The sequence below is a fragment of the Pinus tabuliformis genome, chromosome 1_2, assembly GCF_031772625.1.
Source record: "Pinus tabuliformis cultivar Carrire ecotype Pingquan chromosome 1_2, CPIR1, whole genome shotgun sequence".
NCBI classification, from domain to species: Eukaryota; Viridiplantae; Streptophyta; class Pinopsida; order Pinales; family Pinaceae; genus Pinus; species Pinus tabuliformis.
Genome location: NC_142298.1, coordinates 1,085,223,234 through 1,085,250,114, shown reverse-complemented (window position 1 = coordinate 1,085,250,114; position 26,881 = coordinate 1,085,223,234). Strand labels below are relative to the sequence as shown.

The window sequence follows — 26,881 nt, the reverse complement described above, 5'->3', positions numbered from 1 at the left end:
ATTGTAAATTAGATATGAACATCATTCTAATAATTAAATTTATTCATACTATCTCATATATATTAATTATTTATATTACGCAATTAAAAAAAACTAATATGTACACACATTTACATTAATGTTTAAAAAAAAATTACAAAAACATTAAATTAAAAAAAAAAATTAAAAACCTTTTATTTATTATATATTTTTACTTTATTATTTTTTTTAAATAATTAGTTTTTTTTTTATCAATCATACTTTTTTTACTTTGTTATTTTTTTATTTTTTTTTATCATATTGACCATCCATTCCCCAATATTAATATTAACATATATTATTATAATATTTAATTAATATAATATTATATATTAGTACTATATTATATAATATATATAGTTAATACTAATTAGTTAACTATTTAATATAATATATAATATTTACTATAATATTTTTATATATGTGAGAGATATTATAACGATTATAATATATTTAAATGTAAATTTTCAGAACTATTTATATTGTAGATGGATGCTTTAACTTACAATATAGTTAATATATATTTTTATTAAAAAAAATTAATAAATATTTATAATTAATATTGTGAAATATATATTAGAAAATCTCATCAAGTTAGTCTTGTATTCATTTGACATGGTATTTTGTATAGCTATGCTCTTGTTGCAACGTGCACTAATGATTAAGGGGTTTGAACACTAAACATCTCCTTACACTATTTTTTTTACAAAACCATTACTAATTAAACAACCACTAAAACTTAACTTAGGTTACATATAATATTATTAAATCATACTTTATTTACATTATTTTATATATAGCATTACTAAATCTAATTATACTTTATTTACATTATTTTATATTTAATATTACTAAATCTTATCTCTTTATATATAGGCATATTCTAGAAAAAAGACTTTTGAGTCGGAATTAGGCCAAACAATAAGACTATGTTCAAAGGAATTATGCCAAAAAAAAATTGCTTGCGTGTGTTTTTTTTCTTAGGGAAAACTGTTACACCAATTTTGAGATAGTCAACTGCTATCCATGTTTTTTTTCTTAGGGAAAACTGTTACACCAATTTTGAGATAGTCAACTGCTATCCACAAATACACTGGCTCATATAAATTCCATAGAGAGTGACCTAACATATTAAATTTAAAATTTAATTCTTTGGAAACTGTAAAATTTTACACATTTATTGAAATAAAAACAAATTAACTCCAAAGAAATTATGATATAACCTAAAGAAAAGTAGGTCTAATATGAACTTTCCTTGTCCTTGAACTTTTATGTAATCAACATCCAGAGCCTCCAACTACAATATAATCGACATTTCTTGAGACTACGACTTCTCTATTGGTAATAATTTGCTACATTTGTTAACGTTTTGGTTTTTATGAGTCTTGACAGCAACAAGGGTAGACGTTGGCGGGGCCCCTTTCTTTCTCTGCAAGAATCGATCCACTCGACGACATACATTTCAAGCGCCGAGGTGGGAGTACTGGAATGATATTCGTCGAGTTGCTGGATCCGGCTATGGCAGTCAGAAAGCTGGCTACTAGATGTGGTTGAGGAGATTTCAAAGAAACCGGTGGAAAAGTTGGGTTGGAAGTAAGTGGATTAGTTAAACTGGTGTGGGCCTGACGACGCTTGAAGGACTTGCAAACAATTTCAAGGGGGAAGTTGAGAATGGTGTTGAAACCTATCATGGCAAAGGAAGCCTTATTGTAAGCCATGGCCACCTCCTCTCCTGTTTCAAATGTTCCCAACCATACACGAACTCCATGCCTCGTCGAATCCCTTATCTCCGCCACGTATTTTCCCCACGGACGCTTCCGCACTCCTCTATAATTCATTTCACTCGCTTTCAAGACCGAGCGCTCTAAATCTGAAGCTCTAGGCACACTCGAATTTCCACTGCAGCTTGCGCATGAGCTTGAGTGCCGACTCCAATGTTTCAATTGCAGTTGACACATTTCTCATTAGGGATACAGGCAACATCTTCTAGCTCAAGAAAATGGAAATAGAGTGGGACTATTCATTTATGTTGAGCGGGACTACCCAATTTGAATTCAAAATTTTGTGTGGCACTTACTAATTTGAAATGTTGAACGGGGACTGGGGCATTGAATGAATGTACTTGGACGTATTGAATAAAGGGTTGAAGTCCAAGAAGTGTTGTGAGATAAATAAAGTTGCAATGATGTCGAGCCATGAACGCTGCCGGAGAAACCATGCCCGAGTCGATCTATGGCCGCTACCGAAGAAACCATGATGATGGATGGACATGTATGCTAATATTTTCATGCACTAAGCCAATGATTGGCTTAGTGACTTGTTTTTAAGAATTGCCATATGAATCCCACCATGATTCTTTGATATGATGATAATGGGAAATAATAAATTCTTTGATGGGATGATAATGGGAAGCATTAAATAGTAACTTTATTAAGGTGAAATGCATATTTATTTATCGTACCAATCCAAGGTCTGGTCATAGAAACGTACCTTAAATGGCTATGCTTTTCTCATCATACATTTGGGATTTTAAATCATTAAGGTTTTTATTTATTTGCAAAGGTCCTCTTCATATAAAGGTAAATCGGATTTTCTCTCCATTACACATCGAGTTTTTTAAATGGTTAAGATTTTTTTTATTTGCAAAGGTCCTTTTCATTATACATGTAAAGTCCAAGGTCATCTTCATATAAATGTACTGTTTTAAATGGCTAAAATTTATATATCCAGGTTGAAATCCAGGGTTTTCATCTTCATATAAATATACTGTTTTAAATGGCTAAAATTTATATATCCAGGTTGAAATCCAGGGTCTTCAATGGTTAGGATGTTTATTTATTTGCAAAGGTCCTCTTTACTATACATACAAGATTTTGAATTGCTTAACTTAAAGGCCAACCCTTTGCACATTATTTTTGACATCTTTGTTCTGATTGTTATTCCCTCACGTCCAAGCTATATTATATATGCAAGATTTTAAATTGCTTAACGTAAAGGTCATCCATTTGCACCTCATTTTTGACCTATATTTCCGGATTCTTATTCCCTGTGGTCCAAGCTATGTTATTGATCGTCAATATTCGTGTTGCTAAACAACATTTCATGCTACAGTATCTGACCATAGATACATGATAATTGAAATATGTGCAATAGTACTAAATGTTGTATAGAAATAGTAATATTGCTATGTGCAATAGTACTAAGTGTTGTATAGAAATTAATATTGCTTACCTTAAGAGCTGTCTAATAGAAATTTTTGTAAGATATGGATCAAATTTACTTGAAATTTTTGGAAGTAGGGATTACAGCGATCAAGGTTTAGGACCTAGCGTGCCACTAGATTTTTTATGTTTCTGTTTTTCACCTTCTTTTTTTATTCTTCTCATATCCCAATCCCTTGCAATAAGTCATATATAAGTGACCTCCCCATTTCTGATTTAGGTTATTGCATTCTAAAACCATTAGAATTTGATAATTTGTATACTAATATATTATATATCTGAACATGGTTGCATAGCTAGCAATGTGGATAGAGATTAATTTAATCAGGCTATAATTTTGTTTGAAAAATAATAGAAATTTTGGTAAAATTTTGATTGAATCCAGCAGAAATTTTTGGGATTTGAGAAAAAAATAAAAATCCCAGCAAGTCACCCAAAATTGTGACCTTGGTAGAGAATGCCTCTGGACATCTGCCTATCCCTGCAGAGCAATGTGAATATTACTCAATGCAAGTAGTCAGAGCTATAAAGATGCCTAAATTACTATTTCAATTTTTGAAAACTTGCCCACAAAATGTAAGTCATTTACCTTCATGTTATTGCAACTTTTTTCCCTTTCAGAAAAAAAAGAGTAAATTTCAATGGCCATAGATGTGTTCAGACCAAATATTCCAACTTTTTTTCTTTTCAGAGAGAAAAGAGTAAATCTCAATCGCCATATATGTGTTCAGACCACATGTAAATTATTTACTTTTTCTTTTCAGAGAGAAAAGAGTAAATCTCAATCGCATAGATGTGTTCAGACCAGTCATCATATATTTACAGAAACAAATGGCCACAGAGAAAACAGAGAAAATATATTTAGTCAGACCAAACTTTTGTAAGTCCACAGACATGATAGACTAGCCTGGTATCAGAGGACATAGAGGATCAGAGAACAAAGATCCTTTATGTTGTAGAAACTGTCATAAGGCCAACACAATCAAAAAACAAAATTCGCTCCCAACATAGAACCCTGACAGAACCCTGCAGTGGTAGAGCCATGTTATAATGGGATGGAAGCTTCACCTGTCAAAGAGCCAGCGCAGAACCGCTGGAAGATGATGCGGTCCGAGACAGAGCAACAACTCAATTTAGATAGGAAAATGAAAAAATACCACTCACAGATCTCTGATTGGAAACTTCCAAATCTCGAAAGCTGGAGAATTTAGGGAACCCCTGTGGTTAGCCCAATCAATAACAAATTTAGAATTGCCAAAGACACAGAGAGATAGGATGTCAAGACAGAGGGCACATTGGAGGACCCCAATGTACAAGAAGTTTGGGGATATAAGTCGTTCATTTCAATGCCACTGCAACCTATCCTCTCGAGCTCATTTCAATTATTTTTCCAAAATCTCTGGGACTATCCTCTCCCGTTGCATTTTGGTGACCAGTTCTCGCTTTATCTATGAAGTTGCAAAAGACAACGATATATCGGTTCTGTTGGAGGATTCTGCAAGCCGCTTTGGCTAACAAGACGCTCCACCTAATTTATGGTTAAGAGCGAAGGCGTTTAAAATCATAAACGCAACGGTTTGCAGTGGCGCTTTCACTTGCACGGACTCGACTGTTATTGCAACACTGGAGTTAGTCAGGTGGTAAGCCACGATAATTCTCATCTATTTCATTATGTTGTATTCCATTTTGGGTCAATTAGTTCATTAGATACTTGACTACAAGTATATACAGGTGCCATTAGATACTTCATTTTTGCAAGTGGGGCATGCAATGTTTAAATTGTAGACCTACTGGATTGTAGTGTCGACTAGTCTGTAATGGAAAATAAAAAGAGGAGTCTGCACAATCGCAATCCACGTCACTTAGACTTGGAATTTGACTTACACATTGCCTAGAAATTTTCTTTTTAACACTTTGACATTGCAAATTTTTGAAGATAGTAATATATAAATATGCCTTAAATTGTGGATTATATTTTGATAAGATGGTTATATATTTTTTAACCTTTATAATTGCTATTTGAGGTGTCTATGATGTGTTTAATTCGGAGTTGTCTATAATGCGACTTTTTGAGATTCTGGTGACGGAATCCGGCGGAAGAAATTGAGATGAAATCATGATTTGTTGCAGTTAAAATGGTTTTTTAACTGCATATTCGGATTCAGCACCCTGAAAAACCCCTGGGACGCTTTCATTATGCAGAAACTAGTTATCAAACTTCAATTTCAATAAATTACTGCCGGATTTTCACCGGAAAAAATCGCCGGAAAGGCTTTCAAAAAGTCGCGTTAAAGACTACGTCGTTTAATTCCTCTTTGTATGTTGTTGTGCGGAGAGTTTAATATATGGAAGATGTGTAATTTTTTTTATTTTTAGTTTTGATCCGATATATGGTTTTTTAAAGTAAAAATAATATTAATTATAATTAAAAATAAAAATAAATGCATATGTTTAGTTAATTTTAATTAAAAATATTAAGAAAATATTAATAATTTTATTCATACTTAGGAAAGGAAATATCGTAAAAATATTTCATTTTATTCATAAATAAAATATTTTCATGTGAGTTTAAAAAATATAAAATGTAAATGTTTAAAAAAAAAATTAATTGGAAAAAAATAAATCAATTACTTCTTAATAAAAGAGTATCTCCTACTTTGGGGGGCATTATTCTAGCTTTTATATTTCATCCAACTAGTCTTTTTATTCTAGGAGACTCCTTTATCATCGTGAAACACATGCAATTTAATATGACAAGAGATTTTGAATGAGAAGTCATTTTAAGCAAAACTAAGAAATTGGAAAAAAAATATGAACTACCATGCAATATGGCATAACTACAAATTGACCAACTGTAAAGCCAATTTGACTACCCAACTAAGAACAACAAGAGTGTTGTTAATTAATCCACAACTTCTCAATCACGAATTCCCTAATTGTAAGGTTTCTAATTCTTTTAGGCTAGACGAAATAAATTTTTTAACAGAATCTGAGTAAAATAATTTTCAGGAAAAATGTGATTTTTTGTTTTTAATGTTCATTTTTTAATGCATAAATAGAATTAATACCGTGAAAAATCTCTTCGGACACTTGAATTCTACATATTAAACAATTTAAACTCAAGATGTTAAAAATATCTACCCAATTTTACTTAAAATTAACTAGAAAAAATATCATGAAAAAAATCATTTTATCTATAAGCTATACTACACCACTCTTTTATATGTAAAGTTTTGTAGAAAAAAATATGTTCACATAAGTTCAAAATTATAAATCATAAATAACAAGTTATTACCACAATTATATACTTATTTAATTTCTCTATATATTTTTGTCATAATTTTTTTTATATAAAAATAAATAGAATATACTATTTTTTATTTTAAAAAATACCATATTAAAATAAACTAATAATAATTATATATTGTAAAGTTATCATCCTTACTAATTGAATTTAAAATTAAAGTACTATAAATTTAAAATAAAACAACATTATAACACAAAAACTTACAAAATAAAATCATCCCTTTCCACCTACCCAGCCTTCAAGAAAAAAGAGTGACACGGCTAAATGATACAAAGTGGAAGTGAAATATTAAAACTTGCATTTGACAGCTAGTGACCAGTTTCAAACTTGAACATAAACCAGCACATCTAAGCAACCTAGAACATTACAAAATATCTACATAGTGCTAAATGCTAACGAAAACTAGAGCAATTTTGAAAACCTTTAAACATCCCAAGATATCCCGAGGAGTTTTCTCTGGATACAGGGTGTGGAACAGTGCAATGCAAAACAAAGCATGCCAAAATTAATCTGAAAGCTATCTATCCTATGGCCACCAAATATTGTTTACTTGAAAGGCGCGCACTGAAATTAGAGAATTCTTATATTCTGATAATGGTGTATCTGCTAGTTCGTCGAACTCTATTCGCTGCAACAAATTTCCTTCGTAGCTGCTAACTGCAACATTGCTGGCCAGTATATCAAAGGCTAAACCACAGCCACTCTCATTGACTGCGATGTCCGTAGATGTCATCACGTAGTCATCGTGAAATGCTTTTGACCATTTCTCTCCTTCTGCTTCATCAGCACTTAGCGTCCATATATAATCACAAACTACAACTATATTCCCTTCACAGCCAGTGACTTTAATAATATGTTGCACTGGAATGTAACGTTTCAATAGCAATTCAGCTCTAAAGCTCAATGGCCCTTCGATTGTGTTCCATTGTCCCTTGTCCCCATCGAAAGTAACTAAGCTGAAACGCTGCCCTTCATGTACATCATTTAACCAATGGAATTTTCTATTTGAATATACTCCCTCTCCTAGAGGCCGAATTACATCGCCCGCAGGGATCTCCAATAGAGTCCATTTATTAGTCTTGGAATCGTACATCTCAACCACTGAATCATTGTCTACTGTAGAATTACTTCCTAAGATGAGAGTACAACATGTAAGGCAAATATCGAAAGCTAGAGAAACGAAATCGAATCTTCTGTATTTATGTCCAGGGCCTTGAGGCAGTTCTATCCAGGTTTTAGTCACAGGATTGCATATGTAAATTTCATATTTTCCTCTGCAACAAAGTAAGCTCTTGCATCCTGCCACAATGACAACGGGGCTTGGAAGAAAATCCAGAGAGAGACTGTGAAATTTGTAGGTACTTTCTGTGCTAATCCATAGATTTCTAAGTAAACAATAAGGTTTCATAATTTCTTGAACAAGAAGAAAAGCAGGGGTTGTAGAAACCGCCCCTAAGGTAGACACTAACCCTCGGAACTCTAACGAATTAAACATTTCATTCCACCTTTTACAAACTGCACGGAACTTCATGATGCTTTTCATGGGTAATCTTGCCAAAATTTGGAGCAACATATCTTCTGTTAATCTCTTCACAATCTCTTCTGTGATTTTCATCTCCACACTCCCTTCCATTTTTGTCAAGACTACAATCATTGCATTGACACTTACTCTAAATGACATGGATGGAAAGACTCTTATATATATAAGCAAGCGGGTGAAAAAAATCTGGTGTAGAAAATAATTAACTCCCCTATTTATGGCCTATCATTCATTTCATTATGAACCCGCTTTATTGTACTTTGTGCGTCAAGCAAAGATTGTGTGTACTTGTAGTCATTAAAAATACAGTTAAAATTGTACTTTGACGAAGTAAGTTTTATGTGCAAAGTTATAGAAATTATCGTCAAGAAAATCCAATTTCAATTTAGTAATCATTCTTTCCGCGTCAAGCAAAGATTGTGTGTACTTGTAGTCATTAAACATACAGTTAAAATTGTACTTTGACGAGCAGAGTTATAGAAACTATCATCAAGAAAAACAGACGGGCAGATTAAATTCTCTTTCAGTGATCATTCTGCGCACTGGTTAGTATTTGAAGCCAATTACTACTTTGAGTGTTAACCCAAATTTCTTTTCATGCACTGATATGAATAGCTCCATAATTAGTTGATATCATAAGATGATAATGAAAAACATTAAATAATAACTTTATTACCCTATCAAGCCAGGGTTTTGGTGTGGCTAAGATTTTCTTTTCATAATACATCGCAAGTCTTTGACATGAAATGATTATAATCGAAAGAATTAAATACTAATTTATTTTATTTATTTATTTACCATACCAATTCAGTGTCTTGGTACGGCTAAGATTTTATCTTCATCATACATGTGAGATTTTAAATGGTAAGGCTTTTATTTATTTGCCAATGTTCTCCTTAGGGAACATTTGGGGTTTTAAATGGTTAAGGCTTTTATTTATTTGCTAAGGTTCTTTCCATTATGGAGCTCATTTTTTTTCCACATATATAAATGTAGTGTTTTAAATGATTACAATTTTTACTTTATTATACATCGAGCTTTTTAAATGGTTAGAATTTTTTATTTATTTACAAAGTTACTATTCATTATACATGAAGGGTTTTACATTGCTTAAGTCAATTACTTACACTTTTTTTTTTTTTTTGGGATTCTTATTGTGTGAGGTTCTTGTTGTTAAGTTATATGACATTTATTATGTTATTTATAATATTAGCATTTGCACCAAAAAGTGCAAATACATGTCGATAGAAGTATAAGTTAAAGTAAAGTGATGCTATGGAAACGAAGATGTGGATGTAGAAGGCATAAAGAATCAGGAGATTAAAATATTAGTAAAATACAACTCATTTAAATTTAATAATAATAATAAATAAATAAATAAAACTTTTGCATTCAATTTTTCCTTTCATAAATTTAAATATTTTGTAATTATCGATGTCTTTGCAAGCTCATGTAAACTTAATAAAAAAAAAAAAAATCTCCCATTAAATTTTTTCCATTCATATTATTTTTATTTAATGTTTTTTTCATTCAATTATTAAATTAAACTTTAATATTTTTATTTAACCTTTTTTCATTGGAACTTTTGATATCATTATTAAACTAAAATTTGATAATTCAATCTTTAATAATAAAATATACAAGTTTTTTTAGATAACATTATTCAAATTTTCTTCATATAAAATTACATTCATACAAAATATCTATATCTATCTATCTATCTATCTATATATATATATATATATATATATATATATATATATATATATATATATATATATATCTATAAAATCTTATTTTAATGTTATGGTTAAGGAAAAGGTCAAATTGGGTGATAAGGTTCTATTGTTTGTGAGCCAGGAAGCTCATCACAATTGTTTAATTGTTAAATTCAAAAAAGTGCACATACTCTAGCCCCCTTCAGAGAAAACACGTGTTCTTAACCTTTAAACCCATATAAAATGAAATCTAATGAACTAGTGCAACCATATAAATTAAATGGTTGGTAAATACTAATAACCATAAATCTATTATACACATCAAATCATCTACTTCATGATACATTTCATGTTGCTAAAATTAAAAAAATCATAAAAATTAACTAACTTATAACTTTATTTTAAATAATAATAATAATTAATTATAAAAAGAATTAATACTTAAGTTAAACATAAATACATTGAAAAAAATATGTAACCACATTCTTGATTAAGTAGATTACCATGAAGATTCATAATTTGTAAATAGATTTTGTGACAATATCATGCGCTATGGCTAATCAATATCACATGTCCACAAAACCATAACTCATTTCATATGGTACTTGTCCATGTGATGTTCTTTTTTAATTAATCAATTTAATTAAAAAGGAAAAATGAGCATAATTACTTTGGAAATAAATCTTAGGCATTGATTTATGAATACTACTAAGAATATTTTATAATATTATGTGGAGATTAAATCACTACTATCCACCTGATAAATATTGATAATTAAATTAAAATTTTCGAACCCTTGTTCTAAAATACATAATTTATCCACACACTTATTAAATAAATAATATTTTAATTTAAATATGTTATTGAATATTATCAAAGGGTAAACAAGAACCACTCTGATTGACTGCAATGTAAGTAGATGTCATCACGTAATCACCATCAAATGCTTGTGACCATTTCTCTCCTTCGACTTCATCTACATTTAGTGTCCATATATAATCACAAACTACAACTATATGCCATTCAAAGCCAGCCACTTTAATAATATGTTGCACTGGAATATAACATTTCAATAACAGTTCAGCTCTAAAGCTCAATGACCCTTCAATTGTGCTCCATTGTCCCTGATCCCCGTCAAAAGTAACTAAGTTAAAACATTGCCCATCATGTAAATCATTTATCGACTGGAATTTTCCATTTGAATATGCTCCTTCTCCTCAAGGCTGAATTACATTGCCTGCAGGGATCTCCAATAGAGTCCATTTATTAGTGTTGGAATCGTACATCTCAACCAGTGATGTATCACTGTCTACTGTAGAGTTTCTTTCCATGATGAGAGTACAACATGTAGCGCAAATATCGAAAGATAGAGAAATGAAATCGAATATTGTGTAATTATGTTCAGGACGTTCAAGCAGTTCTATCTAGGTTTTGGTCACATGATTGCATATGTAATTTTCATCTTTTCCACTGCAACAAACTAAGCTACTGCATCAGGCCGCAATGGCAACAATGCTTGGAAGAAAGTCTAGAGAGAGACTGTGAAATTTGTAACTACTTTGTTTGTTAATCCATATATTTCCAAGGAAACAATAAGGTTTCATTTCTTGAACAAGAAGAAAAGCAGGGGTTGTAGAAACTGCTAAGATAGACACTGGTCGTCTGAACTCTAATAAATTAAACATTTCACGCCACCTTTTACAAACTACATGGAACTTCATGATGCTTTTCCTCGGTACTCTTGCCAAAATTTGGAGCAACGAATCTTCTGTTAATCTCTTCACAGTCTCTTCTGCTATTTTCATCTTGACACTCCCTTCCATTTTTGTCAAGACTACAAGCATTGCATTGAGAGTTATTCTAAATCGCATGGATGGAATGATTCTGATATATATAAGCAAGGTCGTGAAAAAAATATGGTGTAGAAAATAATTAACTCAACTATGTATGATCTATCATGCATTTCATTTGGGATCCGTGTTATTGTATTTTCGACGTCGAGCCATGATTGTGTGTACTTATAGTGATTTAAAATACAGTTAAAATTGTACTTTGATGGTTGTATCATATGGCGAAGTAAGTGTTATTCGCAAAGTTATAGAAACTATCACCAAGAAAATTCAATTTTAATTTACGAAAAGCAGGTGGGCAAATTAAATTCTCTTTCAGTAATCATTTTGCGCACTAATTAGTATTTGAAGTGAAATTATTAGTTTGAGTGTTAACGACGATTTGTGATGCATCAATATGAATAGCTCCATAATTCGTTGATATCATATGAAGATAATGGAAACCATTAAATATTGAGTTTATTACCATGAAATGCATATTTATATACCGTATCAAGCGAGGGTCTTGGTCATATAAATGCACAATTTTAAACTACTAAGATTTTCTTTTCATAATTCTTTCATATAATTACGCCGTAAGGCGTTCCCTCTGAGATAAACTATCCTGTGGTCTTTGCTGTCATCGTTATCGTCCGTCTGATTTGATGTTAGACGATTCGAATAATGGTTACCGTTGGATCAAACTACCCAGCGCTTGCCATACTCAAGGAACCATTGTTTCTCTCTCATATTCGGCAACTGCAGAAACATGTCAGATCGAGGTGAAGGTGGAGCGTTTGTTTCTTCGGCAACTGCAGAAACATGTCAGATCGAGGTGAAGGTGGAGCGTTTGTTTTAAATGTTTTATTTTTAAAACTATATTTCTAATTACGTTACTCTTTGAAATGAACTTGTTATCCACTTGTCATCATTATGGACGTTTGGATTATGTGTTGGACTATTCAAGAATCGTAAGCCGTTTGATCATTGCAGTTAAATGTGGGAAGAAACGCCATTCTTGCATTCCACAAGATTGAAATTGTAGAGGAGATAAAAGAGTTTGAATCCCACCTTCAAGAAGAGATTATAGAAATCGTGCTTTAGTAGTGTGTTTTTTTGTTTTTTAGTTTGCATTGTTTACCTGGGGGATTTTATAGTGTGGCTGTTATGTAGACCAAAAGAATCGATAGAGAGAAATTCTTGATCCGTAGTGGATGAGCAGATATGTTTTTGTTTTTCAATATATATATAATTTTTACTAATAAAATTGTACAGTGAAAAGCGGCCTGGTAGATGATGGCTGTGCATAGTCTTAGTTGTTCCACGAATTTTATTCATTATTTCTTTATTCCAGTGTAGCCGTGGAAAAATCGCAAGGGCTTTCACCATACAGATAATGTTTTAATTTTCATTGGCAATCTTTGCTTACTGGTTTTAACCTGCGTAATCATTTTGCAAACAGGTGAAAAGAATGGTTTGCCATGGAGGTCGAATATAGGACAAGAAGCTTATATTTCTGAATCTGTCTTCTGTTTTCTCACTTGTTTCATATTTGTTTATCAGTCTAAATCCATAGCAGACGGGGAGTTTGTCAAATCTTTCTAGCACGGTATTTAAATGGTCTGCATGAACCAACACACAGGTCAATAATACAGGTGCTATAGGATGTTAGTACACCATTTTGCCGCATTCATTCAATTGGGTATAAGGTAAAGTAAGTACCGATTCTTCTTTTCTCAAAGAAAGAGAAAAGATTTGGTCATTCTGGGTATAGTTGCTGTAGGTACGAATTTGATCAATTTATGTATGCACGCATTCGATCATTCTTAGTTTGCTTACCATTGATTTTGCTCAATGCCACCAGATGGATGTCCAGAACTATACTCGATGAAGATGGCTCAAGCAAACAGGTAACCCAGGTAACCCCGTAGAAGATGAGGGCTAACATTAATTTATTAATTGGTTCAATATTACAGAATATTGCCCTGTATGTCTACATTTTCAGCCATGGCATATTGCCCTGTATGTCTACATTTTCAGCCATGGCATTTTTATTTTATGTTGCATAGAGCCGTAATAGTTGTTTTACTGTATTTTTACGCCGTAAGGCGTTCCTCTGAGATGAACTTTCCTGTATGAATTTATCCGAGAGAAACTCAAAACGAAAATGATGACTCCGAGGACAGACCAAACACCCCAGGAGGGAATCCAGAAGGTATTCAATGCAATTGTGGATGGCCGAATCACTGCACCTCTGCTTCAGTGCCTCAGCGGATTCATAAATTGATCATCAAATTTGTGAAGTGAAATTTACATGTGCGTACAACAAGAGTCAGCGGATTCATAAATTGATCATTAAATTTGTGAAGTGAAATTTACATGTGCGTACAAAAAGAGTCATTTGACAATATGAGTGAGTCTACACATCTATTGCAACCAGGGGTTAAATTTGACCGGTAACCTTACCCATCAGAGAAATTTTTTTAGGACGGTTTTATTTTTATATAGCCCTTCACATGACTTTTAATATTTATTTTTACCCTTCATAATATTTTTCCTATATTTTTACTCAGCTGTTTCCCACGGAAAATGTGGATGACGGCAGATTGCTCGAGGGGCTGAAACCTATGCAAATCGATTCTGATTATTCAAGAGACGGTGCTGCCTCTTCATCTTCTGATGGCGGGGACCCTCGTTATGAAATCCTGGTTTAAGCACTCAAGTCTCTTTTTTGTATTTTCTGGTTAATCGGATGATTGGCGTGCAGCAATGTATAGAGAGCTCTTATGGCTTGGGATTTTGGGGATCTCGTAATTTTTCTGTGGAATCGACTACACATTTTGTTTTCAGTGTCTGGTAGTCATTACTTTAACAAGAAGGAAACCCCGTAATTTAAATAATTTTTGGAGAAATGACCAGCACCGCGGCATTCCTTCGGATTAACACCAATGACATGACTAGATGAATTTCACAAAACCAAACCCATTAATACTTGGGGTCAGATGATCTCGGAGAGAAATGAATGGACCGTAAATTGAGCCTAACCAGAAAATAACAGTTGCAGAGGAAGATGAATGAGAGATGAAGAAGCACAAAAGATTGACCGATTCAGGGTCATCGAGACATAGGGCCTAGAAAAGGGTAACAATGCAGGCTGTTCCAAACGGTTAAGGAAATACTGCAAGCTACAACCGAGTCCAGGCAATTAGGCTTTAGTACACTGGATGGGTCGAAGCCGTTGCTGGACATGATATCTCGGAAGAGGACGATCGCTGTGTACAGTGTTAAGAGATTGAAATGAAATGAAATCAATTATTTTAATGACTTCCACGAGGCTTTTAATGGACCCAGAGAATAATAACTTTAACTCATTTTCATATTTTTTCAATATCAGATTATCTGTTGTAACCTTAATTCATTTTCATAGTTTTGATATTTTTGTTATGAGTTTTGATTGGATCTTATTTTTATATTTTTGGCTATGAGTTTTGAAAATTAGTCATCTAATTGATCTAATCTTTGTTATTTGTCAAATAAATGGTACATATTGTTAATCTTTAAATTATTTTCACACACTCCAAACAAAAATATATATATATATATATAAATCTCTTCCCATTTATACTCATATGCTCATATTCCTACAAAGAAGGTATTTAATGTGTGGCAATTTTGGATTAAGTTATTCTGGGTTTTCCATCGAAATTTTGTCCCATTAATGTACAGGATAACACAAAAAAAAAAAATGAACCATTAAAATACTATGCAACTTTACATTAGCTAAATTTCCATATTTTTATTAACGTTGTTTAGAGCTTCATTTTAGGAATGCTAAAACTTTTCGATTATCTTGGCCCATTTTGAAGAATTTCTTATGGTTATCGACCATGGTTTCTTTTTCTTAAAACTTAATTTTCGGTTTTCGGCCCGTTTTGAAGAATTTCTGATGGTTATCGACCATGGTTTCTTTTTCTTAAAACTTAATTTTAGGGTTTTCGGCCCGTTTTGAAGAATTTCTGATGGTTATCGACCATGGTTTCTTTTTCTTAAAACTTAATTTTCGGGTTTTCTTGCGAATAATCAAGCTTAATATAGTTCTTGGGAATAATCAGCCTTACTAGTTCGTTGTATAGGTTAAATATAACTATTTTACATTTTGAGCTTTTGCATCTGGTGATATAATTTTTGCTTAAATTATAACTTCATAATTTTTAATTATTTAAATTACGCTTTTCATATAAAATATATTCAATACTTACATATATAAATTTTGTTGCTAAAATGATCAAAATAGAAATCAAGAAAAAACATGTGCCCGTCGTAGTTGCGGATCATGCGGAGCATCGGGTTAAGTGCATGGGAGTGAGGAAATAACTACAAATTGGTGGACAAGACATGATGAAAACTGTAATCGTGGCGGGACTAAAGCAATCAATGCACCAACCTAGGTCAACTACCCTCCCATAACATGTGTCATCCTGGAGTATATATATATATAAATTGAAACTTTTAAATTTTTTATATGCCCGTCAAAATGACGGTTTTATAAAAAATCAGCAAGTTAACGATTACGTGTTTATTTTGCAATAAACCATATTTTACGGGTAAAAAGGCAAAAAACAGGTAAACGGGCGTCAATTTTAAAGCCTGATTGCAACCAGAATCTCCTCCAAATATCTGTGGAGAAAAGCATGACAGGAAACAGGCATAATTATTACAGAATCCTTGAACACCATATCCACGTTGGCATCAAGATAATTGCTGAGAGGGGAAATGTTATTCAACTTCAAAGCAATTAATGGGTTGTGTGTGGCTGCACAATACAATTCTTACCACTGCCAATTGGGGCAAAGCAATGCATTCAATAAGCCCTATAAACTTATATGAATGTGCGGGGATTGTTGTTTAAATGTTCTAAAAAAATGAGGATGTCATCGAATTTATTGCCATTCAGAAAAGTCACTTGCAGATTAAAAGCCCCTGAGACTGGGGAGCATTCCAGTGAATCCATTCTGTTGTTGTAGGAACATGGTAGTTGAAGATTTGAGCTGGTTGAGATTTTCAGGAAGCTTACCTCTCAGACTGAGATCCCTTTTTTGGTGGTCGTTGTCCTCAACGAATTTAGATGGTTAGATGGTGAATGGTGTACCAGATCGAGTTATAATTGGTGATATTGCAAAGTGAAAATAAACAAGCCCATATTAGGACCGTTCCCAAGCCTAAAAATTGATGAGATATAGGTCATATTGGAGTCAGAGTAGTTGTTTACCAGCGTTTTTTTATATAATATTTTTTAATTGTTTAAATAATTATAAGATAATAAATAAATTATTTTGTATTTAGTTTTGAAATAATCTTTACTAATACCCATACTCATTCTCATGATTTTGATGTCATTGTTTGTTTTTTTAATTTGGAATAGTTATTAGGATGATGCCAACATTAACATTAAACTCATATTTTATACTCATATTTAATAGTATTTTTTTTCCTAATGTTTATCGATAAAGATTGGAGGTTAATTTCATATTTCATACTATTTTCTCTCTACATAAATAGTGAAAACCAATAACAAAACTTCCTTGCAGATTACATGAATATGCAGACTTCTTTTACTTGATTATTACCTTTCACATTTCTACTCTTTTTGCAATTTCTTTGGAGCTCTTAATGAAATTGTTAGTTTGTAATGAGACTGATTTTCTCTCCTGATGAGCTTGTGTTCCATATTGTTATTACTAGCATTTGCACTAGATGCTGCAAAGGAAACGTCGTTATTACTAGCATTTGCACCAGATGCTGCAAAGGAAACGCCGTAAGTTGGTAGCACATATGGAAGAAGAGCATAAATGAAAAAAAAATGATATGTTAGGTGATCTAACTATAGCCAAATTTGAATGAAAAAATAAATATAAATGTTAAATGTAATACAGTCAAATAATCTATTCAAACCAAAGCCATGCACAACATCATTCCCATGTTCTCAATCCAAGAGCTTACATTAATTAAAAATTGTATCCTAGATCGTAAGTCGGTAGCGCATATAGAAGAAGAGCATAAATGAAAAAAATGTGATATGTTAGGTGATCTAACTATAGCCAAATATAAATGAAAAAATAAATCTAAATGTTAAATGTAATACAATCAAATAGTCTATTCAAACCAAAGGCATGCACAACTTCATTCCCATGTGCTCAATCCAAGAGCTTATTTTAATTAAAAATTGCATCCAAGACCAGAATTTTGTCTTTCATTGCCTCATCCAAACTGAACCCTTCACCCTCATATGGTAATGGTTCCAGATCAAATTAACGCCATAAGTGACTTACATGGAGTGCAAACGCATCAACTCAAGTGGATGAGATTTCATCCAATCTTGAGATACACTTCTCAATGGGCCATAAGTGACTTACATGGAGTGCAAACGCATCAACTCAAGTGAATGAGATTTCATCCAATCTTGAGATACACTTCTCAATGGTCTGATGCCTATCATCTGACATCATGTGTGAAACAAAAATGATTGGAGTGCAAACGCATCAACTCAAGTGGATGAGATTTCATCCAATCTTGAGATACAATTCTCAATGGTCTGATGCCTATCATCTGACATCATGTGTGAAACAAAAATGATTACTCTGAGGACAAACCAAACACCCCAGGAGGGCATTCAGAAGGTATTCGATGCAATTATGGATGGCCGAATCACTGCACCTCTGCTTTAGTGCCTCAGCATATTCATAAATTGATCATCAAATTTGTGAAGTGAAATTTACATGTGTGTACAACAAGAGTCATTTGACAATATGAGTGAGTCTACACATCTATTGCAACCATAATCTCCTCCAAATATCTATGGAGAAAAGCATGACAGAAAACAAGCATAATCATTGTAGAATCCTTGAACACCATATCTACATTGGCATCAGGATAATTGCTCAGAGGGGAAATGTTATTCAAATTCAAAGCAATTAATGGGTTGTGTGTGGCTGCACAATGCAATTCTTACTGCTGCCAATTGGGGCAAAGCAACACATTCAATAAGCCCTATAAACTTATATGAATGTGCGGGGATTGTTGTTTAAATGTTCTAAAAAAATGAGGATGTCATCGAATTTATTGCCATTCAGAAAAGACACTTGCAGATTAAGAGCCCATTGAGACTGTGGAGCATTCCAGTGAATCCATTCTGTTGTTGCAGGAACATGGTAGTTGAAGATTTGAGCTGGTTGAGATTTTCAGGAAGCTTACCTCTCAGAGATCCCTTTTCTGGTCGACGTTGTCTGCAACAAATTTAGATGGTTAGATGGTGAATGGTGTGCCAGATCGAGTTATAAATGGTGATATTGCAAAACTAAAAATAAACAAGCCCATATTAGGACCGTTTTGAGATATAGGTCATATTGGAGTCAGAGTTATTGTTTACCAGCGTTTTTTTTTTTTTATATAATATTTTTTATTGTTTAAATAATTATAAGATAATAAATAAATTTATTTTGTATTTAGTTTTGAAATAATATTTACTATATACCTATACTCATTCTCATGATTTTGATGTCATTGTTTGTTTTTTTAATTTGGAATAGTTATTAGGATGATGCCAACATTAACATTAAATTCATATTTTATAGTATTTTTTCTCTGCTACATGGAATTAGTATTTAATGTTTATCGATAAAGAGTGGAGGTTAATTTCATATTTCATACTATTTTCTCTCTACATAAAGAGTGAAAAGTCGCTTAATTGATTTTTCATTTTTCTTATTTAAATTTGAAATTTTTGAAAAAAATTTGAAGAGATGCGATGTTATTGTTTATCTAAAAGGAAAAGAAAAACCAATAACAAAACTTTCTTGCAGATTACATGAATATGCAAACTTCTTTTACTTGATCATTACCTTTCACATTTCTACTCTTTTCGCAATTTCTGTGGACCTCTTAATGAAATTGTTCGTTTGTAATGAGACCGATTTTCTCTCCTCACGAGCTCGTGTCCCATATTGTTATTACTAGCATTTACACTAGATGCTGCAAAGGAAATGTCGTTGTTATTAGCATTTGCACCAGATGCTGCAAAGGAAACGTCGTAAGTCGGTAGCGCATATGGAAGAAGAGCATAAATGAAAAAAATGTGACATGTTAGGTGATCTAACTATAGCCAAATTTGAATGAAAAAATAAATCTAAATGTTAAATGTAATACAATCAAATAATCTATTCAAACCAAAGACATGCACAACTTCATTACCATGTGCTCAATCCAAGAGCTTACTTTAACTAAAAATTGTATCCCAGACCAAAATACGGTGTAAGTCGGTAGCACATATGGAAGAAGAGCAAAAATGAAAAAAATGTGATATGTTAGGTGATCTAACTATAGCCAAATTTGAATGAAAAAATCAATCTAAATGTTAAATTTAATACAATCAAATAATCTATTCAAACCAAAGGCATGCACAACTTCATTCCCATGTGCTCAATCCAAGAGCTTACTTTAATTAAAAATTGCATCCCAGACTAGAATTTTGTCTTTCATTGCCTCATCCAAATTGAACCCTTCACCCTCATATGGTAATGGTTCCAGATCAAATTAATGCCTTAAGTGACATACAAGGAGTGTAAACGCATCAACTCAAGTGGATGAGATTTCATCCAATCTTGAGATACGCTTCTCAATGGTTTGATGCCTATCATCTAACATCATGTGTGATGTCGACTAATGTGTGGATGCCTATAATCTGACATCATGTGTGATGTCGACTGGTATGTGGACAGTGGAGCCTACAAACATACAAACTCTAACAAGAGTACCTTTAGTAGAACTTGGTGATGATGCCACGTCTCCAGTTGCAAGAGTAGGATCCATCAAATGATATCCTTAAGCTTAATAAGTTATTGATGTTTCGTATGTACCTATCATAACTAAAAATCTTTTTCCAATTTCATTGATGATAGAGCTTACATATATGGCTAACTTTGAAGATCAACAAGTCCTCATCCTAAATTGTAAAGGGAATCCTATAATAACTTTAGGGCATGATAGTGACAACTTGTGTGAGCTTCGACAAAAGAGACTAGGTCACTTTCTCTAGTGAATGTTGCCAATATTGAAGAACATGGTTTTGTTGACATTATAAGATAAGTAGTTTCTTCAGGCCCAAACACATATTTTATAGTGCAAAAAATAATTTGTAATTTTTTATTGTTTAATTTGTATTTAAATGTTATAGAGATTACATAACATGCACATTGAGTCATTTTATGAGCACGCATTAAACTAATTTTTTTATTATTAATATATTTTTAAGTATACATTAATACTAATTCATTAAAATATTTTATATAACATTAAAAAAATGAGGAAAGGTAGATTTTAGAAGTAGGATCCTTTCCTTCCAACTGTGAATAGAAAGTGCTTGTAGAGAAGAGAACCCTTAGATCTACTGATCACACACATAGAATCGTGGAAGGACCTTAACACCATATGAAGAGAAAATAAAAATTAATTATCATGTTGCAATCAATTCTACAGTCGTGTTTCATGATTTTCCTGTATTTATGTTGAGATGGAATGTATATTCTATAAGATTTTGAGGTTTCACTCTAACCTAGAAATATGTTCTTCAAACTAGAAGGTTCCAACTTGGTCTCTACAATGATTTTCTTGTGTTTATGTTGAGATGGAATGTATATTCTATAAGATTTTGAGGTTTCACTCTCACCTACAAAGATGTCCTTCAAACTAGAAGGTTCCAACTTCGTCTCTACAGTCGTGTTTCATGATTTTCCTGTGTTTATGTTGAGATGGAATGCATATTCTATAAGATTTTCAGGTTTCACTCTAACCTAAAAAGGTGTCCTTCAAACTAGAAGGTTCCTACTTGGTCATTTTCTCATCTGGAATATGTAGATAGGACAACCCAAAAACTCAAATATGTGTTACTTGATGCTTCTAATTTCCTCGTGTCTTATCCTTCAAAATTTTGTGAGGATACCTATTCAAAATATAGACAATGATAAGACATGTTTATGCACAGAGACACATGAGAAGAACTAGATAATGAATCATGGATTTGACTATTTTATGATATATCTGTTCCTCTTCTTCGCAACCCTAATCTACTGAGGATTGTAGGTAACTATCAACGTTTTTTTGATTCTTTCTTTAGTGCAAAAGGTATCAAACTCGTTTGCGGTATATTCCTCTCCATTGTCGTACCTTAACAACTTAATCTTTATATCTATTTGATTTTCTACAAGACCCTTAAACTCTTGAAACTTCTCAAAAGTCCTCGTCCTTGGTTTCCATGAATTAAGTCTATGACTTCATAGAAGAATCATCAATAAAAATGTCACTTAATAAGGAAGTTGAAGACATGTGCCGACATACATATGAGTGGATTAGGTCAAAAACCCATCTTGACCTATGTTCACTCAGGAAAACATCCTTCACATGCTTGCCAAGTACACAACCCTTGCACACTCCTTTCTTCTCAGCCTTGAAGATTTGCAATCCCCACACCATGTTCTTCAATATTGGCAACATTCACTAGAGAAAGTGACCTAGTCTCTTTTGTCGAAGCTCACACAAGTTGCCACTATCATGCCCTAAAGTTATTAGAGGATTCCCTTTCTAATTTAGGATGAGGATTTGTTGATCTTCGAAGTTAGCCGTATATGTAAACTCTATCATCACTGAAACTGGAAAGAGATTTTTAGTTTTGATAGGTACATACAAAACATCAATAACTTAGTAAGCTTAAGGATATCATTTGATGGATCCTACTCTTGCAACTAGATACGTGGCATGATCACCAAGTTCTACTAAAGGTACTTTTGTTAGAGTTTGTATGTTTTCAGGCTCCATTGTCATTATCCACATACCAGTCGACATCACACATGATGTCAGATGATAGGCATCAGACCATTGAGAAGCGTATCTCAAAGATTGGATGAAATCTCATCCACTTGAGTTGATGCTTTTGCACTCCTTGTAAGTCACTTATGGCATTAATTTGATTTGGAACCATTACCATATGAGGGTGAAGGGTTCAGTTTGGATGAGGCAATGAAAGACAAAATTTTGGTCTGGGATGCAATTTTTAATTAAAGTAAGCTCTTCGATTGAGCACTTGGGAATGAAGTTGTGCATGCCTTTGGTTTGAATATATTATTTGATTGTATTACATTTAACATTTAGATTTATTTTTTCATTCAAATTTGGCTATAGTTAGATCACCTAACATATCATATTTTTTTTTCATTTATGCTCTTCTTCCATATGCGCTACCGACTTACGGCGTTTCTTTTGTAGCATCTGTTGCAAATGCTAGTATATAATATGGTGATAATGGAAAGTACTAAATAATAACTTTATTACCCTGAAATATATATATATCATTCAGTGGTCTTGGTACATCTAAGATTTTCTCTTCATCATAGATTGAAATGGTTAAGGCTTTTATTTATTTTCTCTCTTCATTATGGAGGTCAAAGGCATCTTTATATAAATGTATTGTTTTAAATGACTATAATTTTCTTCATTATACATCTAGGTTTTCAAATTGTTATGATTTCTATTTATTTGCAAAAGTCCTCTTCATTATACATGGAGAGTCCAAGGTATTCTTCAATTATGTGTATAGCTGCTAAATTTTATATATCTAGTGTAACACCCCTAATCATGGGACACTTAGCATTCACTTTTACCAACATTTATTCTCATTTTTACTTTTACTCGAGTTCATGAAACAATTTGGTATTAAGTTTAAAGACATTTTGCAAAGAATACAGGAAAAGAAAATTGTGTTTAATTTTTTTTATTATGTTGTTAAATTTTGCTTAGTTAAGGAAAGACATGAAAAACTTGAAGGAGGATCTTGGCTTCCAGGTAGTTAAAGGAAAACATCTAATCATTTCCTCGAGGAAAAAAAAATGAAAAAGTTTCTCTCAACTAGGGGGAGAGAGAGAGAAAGGATGACAAGACATTATCAGAAAATAAAGGGGTCTTCCAAACCTGGTAGAAGGTAGTGCAAACCCTGGATAAGGTCATTTTGAACTGGACTAGAGTCATGAGGTCCTGTAATAGTTTCATCTTTAAGTACTCTGGAAGCCAGGAGGATCGGGGGAAGGCCTAGATGTGATTGCTAGACTCACTGTTTGGGTGGTTAAAATGTCAATTTCCTTGTCAGATTCTATGACAAGTGAGATTAAATAGATAAGTATTAACTTTTTGAATAAATTATTTCTCTGTTTCATAGACCACTGAAATTAATGATTTCTCTAATGTTCTACAAGAATAAGTAGAGATTATGTAATGAATGAAATGAGTATGTATTCTGTTTTGGAAAGATAGATGAGGTTATAATTGTAAATAAGAGGGAGGGTTTCATATTAAACATGTGGTAGCAGTGAGTAAACAATGCACTAGGAAAAGCACTATATTTTATGTAGTATAACAGTAGTAAGAATGAAATAAAAGTCAAAAAACACTTCTTGGGTATATCTGTTTATAAAAAAATATAAAAGGAAACTAAGGATTGAAAGAATCCATAAATGATTAGACCGGTATGATAGAACTGTATATGATAACCTATAAACATTAAAAAAAAATACGTGTGAGTCTATCTGAAAACAAATTCTACAATAGTATAAATTACCTGTGTGGAATGGAATCATATTGCCATAAGAAATTGATATACATTTATTTAATAGTGTCAAGTCTGGTCAGTTCAAAAGGACCACTGATAGGTGTGACGCAGAACAGTCCAACTAGTAGTTAAAGAAACTATTACCCAACACCACATGGGCATAGAAACAACCTTGCTTAGATGTGGATGTCTCTCTATCGCGTGTGTGAGACTATTCAAAAGAAATAAGTATTAAACATTGTAGGGACGAAAATGAATAGAACCAAACATTGTAATCAAAATTATAACTGAAACCCTAACCTTAATATAGAATAATACTAGGATTTTCTGAGTAATGATCGCCAATCACATTCTAACTATTAATGTTAAGAATTGAGCATTTAAACTTGGTGGTCGAGCCAATGTAAAAAAAATAAAAACTGTGATGTTTTGATTACAAGAACTGTGAGAATTAATGAACCACAACATTAATGGTAATCGAGTAACAAATCATAAACCCCAATTGGGGCAACTTCTAGTACATTTTTGTCAGAAGAATCGTTACCAAGAACCACAAGGAATGATGGTTCCTCTACCCTTCAACAAAAGAAAAACAAAACCTCAACACTTAGGTCTGAGAAATAGTGGATTTCTTCAAGTGTAACATGGAATGGTGGTCAAGCAGGATGTTGGATTCTAAAGCTAGCGATGCAGTGAAGGTCTTAATCTGTAAACAAAGACCAAAAACTATTACCTTAGGAGAAGTAATTCTCTCGAAAAGAAAGAAAATTGCATGTTGTGGTTGTAGAAAAAAACAAATTACCATGGAAAAATATATTACTCGTTGGTGGCAACATGAACTGGAGGAACCACAGTTTCTTTGTTTAGCAACCCTGTAAGTGCAGCCAGACAAACTAAGATTCCAATCTAGATATAAGACCAACTAATTTAGATTTCCTTAGGGTTCTACACTATGGTGAAGAGAAGTTTACCTTGGCACCTCCGCCGGAATTTCCTCGACCATTCTTAAAGGAAAACCCAAATTTTCCGAAGAGTTGCAGAGGCTGCCTGGAGAGACAAAATGTTTGAATGACAAACCAAACAATGGATTGGGAGGGGTACCTTTACCCTAACTTCCATGCATAAAAGGAGAGTCGTCACTTTAGTGTATGGGAGATCCACAATGGAGAAGTGGCCATGCTTCAGATTGCTTGTTCCCGTTAGAAGCATGTACCAAGGACAGTTATATGTTACCTTCAAGAAATTTCGATAATGCAAAACCCGAAATGCATTAATGTATTTCATAACTTACAATCTAATGTTTTTCCAATCGGACAATGTAACTCCGACATGAAAAATGGGTTAATGAAAATAGAACCTTAGTTTATATATAGCTATTAATGGGTTACTATAAAATAAATAAATGTTGTTACGTACACAACCTAGTAGACTAATAATGAAACCCAACCATACATCTGGTGAAGGTGCTAACTCAGAAGTGTGGGTGCAATTAGAGGGGAACCATCAAAACCCCATTGTTATGTTTATGGAAATAGTTCAACAGTTGAGAACTAAGATGGCTAGTTTATGGGTAGAAAATGAAATATTAATGCGGGACCAGGAGCGAACACTGAAGATCTTATTAGATCGTCAGAATCATAGAACCGCAATACCCAGTTCTAATAATGAGGACTAGAATGATGGACAAAGGCAAGGAGGTGAAAATGTGCTAGAAGGAAGTCATACTCAGCATTCAAAACAAGATAAGGGTGGAAACAAAGAAGAATCTGACAATGTGTCGTACCATCAAGAGTAAGAAATAGAAAATCTAGTTAAGAGGGGAGTTTGGGAAGATACAACCTCCAATATTTGATGGAGAATTGGAGGAAGTTGTTGAAGCGTGGATAATTAACATTAACAAATATTTTTCAGATTTATGAGTACTATGATAATCTGAAGGAAAGATTAGCACTTTATCAGCTCCAGGGTAAGGCCACACAATGGTGGGAAGAGGTTAGGTTTGTACACACAATTGATGAAAGAAAGGTGAAATGGGAAGACTTTCAGAGATATTTTAAAGAAAAATATTTCACTGAGCAATTTTATGACTTCAAGGAAAAATAATTTCACAATCTACAATTGGAACAACTTTTTATGGATGAGTTTGTGGCCAAATTTATGTCCCTCTTGAGATATGTACCTTACATTCGGGAGGAAACGGCCAAAGTGTAGCGATTCATGAGTAGCCTACCAATTTTTATGAAGGAGAGTTTGGAATTCAATAACCCCAAAACCATGGATGAGGCTATTAGGAACACACAAATCTATTATCAGGAAATGAAGCATCAGGGGAGAATGGTAAGTCTTGCCTTAAAAAAATTTCTTCAAATAACTTTAAGAACCTAAAATGAACGAAAGGGGGAAATACCATAAACATGCTGTTATGAAACCAGCTCAATAAAAGATAGAAAAGATAGATCAACGCCTTAGAATTCAGCCTCTTCGAGGGGAAACCTCCTTTACATTACATAAATGAACAATTCTTCGATGATACAAATGAAAAGACCTCCTTTCTATATATAGGAGTCTAAGGGGTCATAACATAATCAGAGCCAACATA

At 32.8% G+C, this 26,881-nt stretch overlaps 1 protein-coding gene across 1 annotated transcript; it reads right to left on the bottom strand.

Moving 5' to 3' along the window:
- Positions 1-7,072: 7,072 nt before the first annotated feature.
- LOC149209932 (F-box protein At5g49610-like) lies at positions 7,073-8,179 on the bottom strand. The gene has a single exon (XM_089398818.1). The coding sequence runs from the start codon at positions 8,177-8,179 to the stop codon at positions 7,073-7,075; it is 1,107 nt and encodes a 368-aa protein (XP_089254944.1).
- Positions 8,180-26,881: the final 18,702 nt, after the last annotated feature.